The 8,723-nt window shown below is 45.0% G+C and overlaps 1 protein-coding gene across 1 annotated transcript in view; it reads left to right on the top strand.

The window, feature by feature from the left end:
- The window catches only part of GLB1 (galactosidase, beta 1), a 115,434-nt gene that overhangs the window by 93,345 nt on the left and 13,366 nt on the right, over positions 1-8,723 (top strand). The window contains 1 exon segment of the mRNA XM_011961551.1: positions 4,905-5,159. Coding sequence (XP_011816941.1) covers positions 4,905-5,159 — 255 coding nt within the window.

The following is an 8,723-nucleotide window of genomic DNA, read 5'->3' as shown; positions in this document are numbered from 1 at the left end:
AAGAAGGTATAAGATGGCTAAGTACATTTGCATTTGTGTACCTTCTTTGGTAAAATGTCAATTATAAACTAAAATTAGTGGCTGATTAATGCTCAACATTATTAATCATTCGGGAAATGCAAGTCAAAACCAAAATGAAATACTACTTCACACTCAGCAGGCTGGCTATAATAGTAAGAGAGGCAAGAGGGAATGTAGGAAAGGACATGTGGGGGAAAGGGAATCTTCCCACATTGCTGGTAGAAAGATAATATGGTACATTTGGGAGCATAATTTGGCAATTTCTTCAAGGGCTAAACATCGATTACCATAGAACCTAGCAATTCCACTCCTAGATATGTACACAAGAGAAAGGAAAACATGTTCACATAAAAACTTACATGCAAGTGTTTATAGCGGTATTATAATAACTATAAATTGGAATTAATTCAGATGTCTATCACCTGACAAGTGGAGAAAGCATGTATATCCATACGATTCCTCAGTAAAAAGGAATGGAGTACTGATAACATGCCGCAACCCAGATGAATCGGAGAACTATTATGCTAAGTAAAAGAAGCCAAAAGTAAAAGGCTACATATTGTATGACTCCATTTCTATGAAATGTTCAGAAAAGGCAAATCCATACAGACAGTAGGTTACTGGTTGCCTAGGGCTGAGCGTGGGAATGGAAAGTGACTGTTAAGTGGGCATGGGGTTTCTTTTGGAGCTGATGGACATGTTCTGAAACTAGCTTGAATGATGACTGCACAGTCTTCTTAAATGTATTTAGACTTATTTTATGGCCCAGCACAGGCGTATATCTTGGTGAACATACCTTTGGAATTTTAGGCTTTAATATCCTCTCTCTGGCTGCTTGTTTCTATGCACCAAACTCTCATGCCTACCAACCTCGCTCTTAAATCTTTTTTTTTTTTTTTTTAGACAGATTTTTGCTCTGTTGCCCAGCCTGGAGTATGGTGGTGTGATTACAGCTCACTGCAGCCTCAACTTCCCAGGCCCACGTGATCCTCCTACCTCGGCGTCCCAAGTAGCTGAGACTACAGGGTTGCACCACCTTGCCTGGCTAATGTTTTGATATTTTTGTAGAGACAGGGTCCCACTATGTTGCCCAGGCTGGTCTTGAACTCCTGAGCTCAAGTGATCCTTCTGCCTCAGCCTCCCAAATTGCTAGGATTACAGGAATGAGCCGCCACACTGGGCTCTACCCTTCTTCTTGGTGACCCTGAGCTGTGCCTCTTGCTTGCTGTGAGGCCTCATGCATGTGCCATTTGCTGGAATCCACCCTACCCGCCATCTTAACCCAGAGGGCTGTGCTTGACACCCCACCCTCTCAGAAGCCTTCTGGGTCTCCCCAACCAAGGTCGCCCTTCTCTGACTGATATTGCCTGTACCTTCTTTGCTCCTTAAGGGTGGGGTCCATTTTCAGTTCAATTTTGTACCTGCCACTGTACAAAGTTTGTTGAACTTCGTGCCTTTATCCTACATGAGAAATTATATTCTGAAGGACTGCTCGTGACAATTATTACTGAAATGCACAAAGAACCGTGTTTCATAACAAAAGCAGATGCATTTCAGGACTTCCAGTCCTCTCACTGAAATGGTCACAGGAAGGAACATAGGAAAAGATTTTCCTCACCAAGAAAATTTGTTCAGAAGATTTTAAAATATTTCCCATTCTCCTGTAATCAACAGCTTTCATTTCAGTGGGAGCAGATTACTAAGACAGTCTACTCTTTTCATGGTAACTGTTTCTTCGCTTCTAACTTTGGTGTTGTCGTAGTGAATTACGATCATTGCAAGGTCAATTTAAAAACTCTAACCTTTAAAAAAGTTAGGAATATGTTGCTGATAAAATACCTGTTGTTTTTCCTCATTCTATTATATAATTTTCGTGGTTAATGCATCATGTCAAGTATTTTGAGGTGAGAATACTCCACCTAACTCTCTGATTTTATCTCGTTTATCTGATTTTGTCTTATCTCTCCATGTTGTTCAGAAGCAATTTTTTTGTGAGTGACTTTTGTGCTGTCAGAACACGAAGCAGCTCCTCTAATAAGAATCCTCCCCTGGAATTTGTCTCCCTCTTGTTTCCACTAAAAGTAGATGGCAATAAAACATTCCAGGGCAAAGGAAACTAGCTTAGACCATTCCATGCTCTCAGCTGTGTCTGGCAATTTTCCTAAACAGGAAGCAGTGATTGGGGGAACTTTCCGACCTGGCCAGTAATTTGGGCTAAGATGCTATCAAACCATTTCTTTCCAAGTCTGGTGACACTTCAAGGCAAGAAAATGAGTGCTAAATTATCTGAGCATGCTGCCTCTCCTTGCTGACCTTCTTACCCTCAATTCAATTGTCGTTTGGTCTTGAACCCCACAGATTCCCCAGGGAGTCCTTGAGCGAAACAGGGTGATCACTCTGAACATAACAGGGAAAGCTGGAGCCACTCTGGACCTTCTGGTAGAGAATATGGGACGTGTGAACTATGGCGCATATATCAACGATTTTAAGGTAGGACAAACCACGCTGTCAAGACTAAGGTTCAAGGGGTGACAACTTAGAAGTTGAAGCCCAGTACAGTGGCTCACACCTGTAATCTCAGCACTTTGGGAAGCCAAAGCAGGAGGATCACTTGAGGCCAGGAGTTGAAGACCAGCCTGGGTGAAATAGTGAGACCTCTACGAAAAAAAACTTAGCCAGGTGTAGTGACGTGCACCTGTGGTCTCAGCTACTCAGGAGGCTGAGGCAGGAGGATTGCTTGAGCCCAGAAGCTGGGGATTAAAATAACCTATGATCATGCCACTGCACTCTAGTCTGGGTGACAAAGTGAGACCTTGTCTCAAAAAAAAAAAGAAGAAGTAGTTGAGCTATTTTGAAGAGCTGTTTTCCTCTGTAGGTGATGAGAAAATGGAGCTTTGCAAACAGAACCTTTCCCCTGTATTTGAGTTTGGTCATCCTATAGAAAGAAACAGGAAGAGGAAGCCTCTCCACCATGCTCTTCCTCTGCTTAAAAAGACCACCGAGCTCACTGAAGGCACTCCTTTGCCAGCAAAGCCAGCTGAGCCTCTGTTCTGCCCTGTTTTATGGGTTTGGATGGTTAGTCCGTGGCAAACTCTTCACTTGTAGGAAACCTTTTCCCTCGGGGCACTGGCTGTCACCTCTGTTGATTACTCCTGTGTCCAGATGTGTAGCCCAAATAAGTTTTTCTAACACATATTTTTAGTGCATTATTCAGCAAGCATTTGTTAAGCTCCCACTCTGCGAGATGCCCCGCCAGGTGCTTTGGGGAATGCAAAGGTGTCAAGAGACAGGCTCCTCTCAGGGAGCTCACCCTCCACAAGAGGAGAGAACATCTCATCAAGGAAACAATGGCGCCGCCCAGGCTAGGACAGGACAGGTGTCTAGGGTATTTCCTGACCCTCTTGGGATCAGGCAATTACATCTTAGGGAACTCAGGGAATAGCTGTGTGCAGGCCACCTTTGCCTCCAGTATAAATGTCTCTCTCATAGTTCTTGTGCTCAGGGTGGACTTTGTGGCCTCCTGCCTGGCTCTCAGAGGCCACACTGACCCATGAGAGTGACTCGACTCTGTAGTATAGTCTCTGGGTCCCCAGTACCTGTCAAAGAGCCTGACACACAGCCACCTGGTTAATATTTATCAAATTACTAAATGAGCAATCAAGACTTGGTATCTGGGATTCCACTGGGAATGGGGAAGTTCCCCACATACAAGCCAGGGAAGGGGAAGTTAGCTGAGCCTTGACAGCCCAGCCCTGGCCTGTGTGGAACAAATAGAGCAGCTTCTGAATTCAGGTCTGAGATTTGCCATCATCATCATTACCCTTCCTATCTTCCTAAGGCGTCACAGTATTCTCATGTGTCTCATGTTATCTCACTTGGCCCTCATAACAGGTGAGTGACTCGGGTGTGGTCCTCCCTGTGACGACAGCTGAGGTGCTGAAGGCCAGTGTTTCTCCTGGCTGCATCCATCGTGCATGCTGCATCCGCAGTGGGGTGACTGTTCCTTTGTATCCCCCACTCACTCATTCCTTTTGTCCCCAGATTCCATCTTGAGACAGGATCTCGCTGTCACCCAGCCTGGAGTGCAGTGGCACAATCTCGGCTTACTGCAACCTCTGTCTCCTGGACTCAAGCAATCCTCCCTCCTCAACCTCCCAAGTAGTTGGGACTATAGGTGCATAGGCCAATTTCTGTATGTCTTGTGGAGACTGGATCCCTTTTTGTTTTGAGACGGAGTGTCGCTCTGACACCCAGACTGGAGTGCAGTGGCATGATCTCAGCTCACTGCAACCTCTACCTCCCAGGTTCAAGTGATTCTCATGCCTCAGCCTCCTAAGTAGCTGGGATTACAGGCACCTGCTACCACACCCAGCTAATTTTTGTATTTTTAGTAAAGATGGGGTTTCACCATGTTGACCAGGTTAGTCTTGAACTCCTGACCTCAAGTGATCTGCCTGCCTTGGCCTCCCAAAGTGCTGGGATTACAGGCATGAGCCACTGCACCTGGCCCATCTTATTTGGTGCCCATCTTTCTCTATTCTAACAGTGACTCTCAGCCAAACTCTGAACATTTGGGAAGTTGGGATCAATCACTCTAGCAGCTCAGTGCCCTTTCTGTGGAAGCAGGAACTCTGGGCCTTCTATGGAGACATCGTGACCTGCAGAGGAGAAAGTTATAGTTTGGGGAATATATCTCTTCCAAAGGATTTGTAATTCAACCTCCAGTTAGATCTGTGTTACTTTGATGTACACATATTTTGAGGTTAATTTCCTGTTGATGTTTTGTATCCCGGTTTGCTTTTCCCATTTCCATGGAATGCAGAGACACGTACAGCCTTTTTCCTTCCCTCCCCAGCTCACTGGGCTCTGTTTCTGCTTTGCAGGGTTTGGTTTCTAACCTGACCCTTGATTCCAATATCCTCACCGGCTGGACAATCTTCCCACTGGACACTGAGGATGCTGTGCGCAGCCACCTCGGGGGCTGGGAACACCATGACAGTGGCCGCCATGATGAAACCTGGGCCCACAGCTCATCCAACTACACGCTCCCGGCCTTTTATGTGGGGAACTTCTCCATTCCCAGTGGGATCCCAGACTTGCCCCAGGACACCTTTATCCAGTTTCCTGGATGGACCAAGGTACGTGTCTTCATGGGAAGGGTTTGAATTCAGGCCTCAAACTTTTGGTTGTTAGTGTCTGAGAAAGAATCACAAAGAGCCGTTAGCAAGATACCACGTGACGGTTTTGAGTGTGGCGTTTTGGACATTCTTCAGGAGGCGGATTGTGGCAAATTTTCGGGGATTCAGTGTTCAGAGGTGGCGCCATCTGCCCCCTTGTCATTGGTTTCCTGTAGTGAACGACACCATCCTGCCTCCTCCAAGAAGAATCATGATGCCTTTTGATACTGATTATAGGGGTGCTTTCTCTTTGTCTTGAGGAAAATCCAGTCTGGACAAAGGGGTGGATCCCTCTGGGAGAGTCTGTCTGTTTTTCATTTATGCCAAGCCCAGTGCTCCCAGAATATCCCCGCCTGCATCCAGCCCCGCACCCCTGAGGCTCCTGCCACGGTCTGTCTGCTCCTCCTCCCTTCCTCATCCATTTCACTTCGCAGTCACTGCCCCTTGTTGTTTGACACTGGCATATCTCCCTTCACCGCCTTCTCCTCTCCTTTACATCCTGTTTTCATCCTAGATCGTCTTACCATCCCTCATTCAACACACTTCTCATTCTGTGGCCACTGTGTGCCCAAGGTGTGTGCCAGGCACTAAGGAGACAGTCGTGAATAAAACCAGAGATGGTCCTTTCCCTCATGGAACTTTCAGTCTAGTGGGGGAGGCAGACCTATATTAAACAGTAAAACCATAGCTGTGATGGATGCTAAGAAGGGCTATGGGGTTGATAATTACTGGGGCATTTGGCCTTGTCAGGGAGGTCAGGGAAGCCTTCCCTAAGATAGTGATGCTTGTCAGGATATGAAGGATGAGTAAGAATTAACATGGCAAGAAGGGAATAAAGCATGTTCCTGGGAGAGGGAACAGCATGTGCAAAGGCCATGGGGTTGGAGGGGGAAAATGTCAAGTGTGGAAAGTAGGTAGAGACTAGATTGGGACAGGTCTTATAGGCCACGTTAAAGTTTTGTCTTTGTGTTGAGAGCCATTGAAGCAGGAGAGTGACATTATAAGGCTGTGATCTGACAAGCTCCTCTGACCCCATTGTGCAGAATGGTTTGGGTAAGGACACTTACGGATTCAAGGAAACCATCTAGGAGGCTGGACCATAGTCTCATTGAGAAACTGGGATGGTGGTATCTAAGATGGAGATGACATCAACTGTTTGAGAGATATCTGAAGTTGGATCAATAAATTGTGACGATGGATTGGACACGAGGGTTTGGGAAGAGGGATATGTCTTGGATGACTCAGGTCTCAAGCTTGCAACTAGGCAGAGTGGTACCATTTGCTGAAAGAAGCAGGTTCAGAAGGGGACTTGGGCTTAGAGAGGGGGGTCATGAGTTTGAATTTAGACAAATTGTGTTTGAAAGGCTGCCTTAGTCCATTTGGGCTGCTATAACAAAATACCATAAGCTGGGTGGCTTATAAACAACAGACACTTATTTCTCACAGTTCTGGAGGCTAGGAAGTCTCCAAGATCAGGGCACCGGTAGATTTGCTGTCTGGTGAGAGTCTACTTCCCGATAGACGGCACCCTCTGTGTCCTTACATGGCTGAAGGGGCAAAGGAGCTTTCTTGGGTCTCTTTCATAAGAACACTAATTTCATTCATGAGGGCTCCACCTTCATGACCTAATCACCTCCCAAAGGGGGCCCCGCCTCCTAACCCATCACCATGGGGGCTAGAATTTTAACAGATGAGTTTTGGGTGGACACAAACATTTAGACCATAGCAGAGGCCTTGGGGAATGGCTGTGAAAGACAGTATTAGGGGAGGGTTGTTGGATCTACAGACTGGGAATTCAGGGCAGGGATCTGGGCCTGGAATGTATGTAGAAGATCATTGTTGTATAGATGATTGTTAAAAACATGGGCTGGATGAGGTCCCTTAAGGAGAGAGGATGCAGGGGGAAGAAAAGAGGACCTAAGGCTGATCTTTGAGGGACAAAAACATGATGAAGAATGAAGAGGAGAGACCCAAACAAGTAGAAAACCAACATTTATGCTGCCAAGAGGACAAATAAGATAAAGACAGAAGCAATTCAGTGGATTTAGAAGCAAGGAGGCCCTTGGGAATCAATAAGCCTTGTTCCAGTGGAGTGAAGCATCTCCCAGCCAGATTGCATTCTATAGAGAAGAGCAGGGTAAGGAATAGGAACATGAGTACTTGAATGTAAACATTCTTTTTGAGAAATTTAACTCTGAAGAAGAGGAGAAAATTATGTTAATAGCTGGAGGAGGAGAGGGCAAAAGATGTACATGGTGTGTGTTTAATAAAAAGACCTTTTTTTATTTATATATTGCTTGTTTAAAATTTATTGAAACGTATTTTTATTATTCTGTTTGAAATATTTTCTTTTTTTTTTTTTTGAAATGGACTCTGTCACCCAGGCTGGAGTGCAGTGGTGTGATCTCTGCTTACTGCAACCTCCACCTCCCAGGCTCAAGCGATTCTCCTGCCTCAGCCTCCAGAGAAGTGGGACCTACAGGCACACGCCACCATGCCTGGCTACTTTTTTTTTTATATTTTTAGTAGAGACGGGGTTTCACCATGTTTGCCAGGCTGATCTCGAACTCCTGACCTCAAGTGATCCGCCCACTTCACTCAAGTGATCCGCCCACCTTGGCCTCAAAAAGTGCTAGGATTACAAGCGTGAGCCACCACAGCCAGCCCATTAGAAATATTTTCTAGTTTCTCTTGTGATTTCTTCTTTGACCCATAGATTATTAAAAAGTATGTTTTACTATGCACGGTGGCTCACGCCTATAAATCCCAGCACTTTGGGAGGCTGAGGTGGGTGGATCACCTGAGGCCAGGAGTTCAAGACCAGTCTGGCCAACGTGGCAGAACCCCATCTCTACTAAAAATACAAAAATTAGCCAGGCATGGTGGTGAGTGCCTGTAATCTCAGCTACTTGGGAGACTGAGGTGGGAGAATCTCTTGAACCTGGAAGGCAGAGGCTGCAGTGAACCAAGATCATGCCACTGCACTCTAGCCTGGGTGACAAAACGAGACTGTCTCAAAAACAAACAAACGAAAAGAGTATGCTGTTTAATTTCCACATATTTTGGGTTTGTAAAAATATCTTGTAATTATTAATTTGTAACTTAATTCCTCTATAAAACTTCTAAAATTTCTCTCTAGGGAGATCTTGGGTTAGGCAAAGACCTCTTAGAATTGGCACCTAAGGCATTATCCTTCCTTAAAGAACAAAAATTGATAAATTGGACTTTGTCAGAATTAAAAATGTTTGTTCTTCAAAAAGCATTATTAGGAAAATGAGAATCCAAGCCACAAACTGGGAGAAAATAATTTTCAAATCATATATCTAACAAAGGACTTATATCTAGAATATGTAAAGAATTCTTACGATTCAATAATAGACAAACAGCCCAGTCACGAAATGAGCAAAGGTCTTGAATAGACATTTTACCGAAGAAGGTATAAGATGGCTAAGTACATTTGCATTTGTGTACCTTCTTTGGTAAAATGTCAATTATAAACTAAAATTAGTGGCTGATTAATGCTCA

This window comes from Colobus angolensis, unplaced genomic scaffold (genome assembly GCF_000951035.1).
Source record: "Colobus angolensis palliatus isolate OR3802 unplaced genomic scaffold, Cang.pa_1.0 Scaffold56, whole genome shotgun sequence".
In the NCBI taxonomy this organism is placed as follows: Eukaryota; Metazoa; Chordata; class Mammalia; order Primates; family Cercopithecidae; genus Colobus; species Colobus angolensis.
This window is presented reverse-complemented; position numbering and strand designations above follow the sequence as displayed.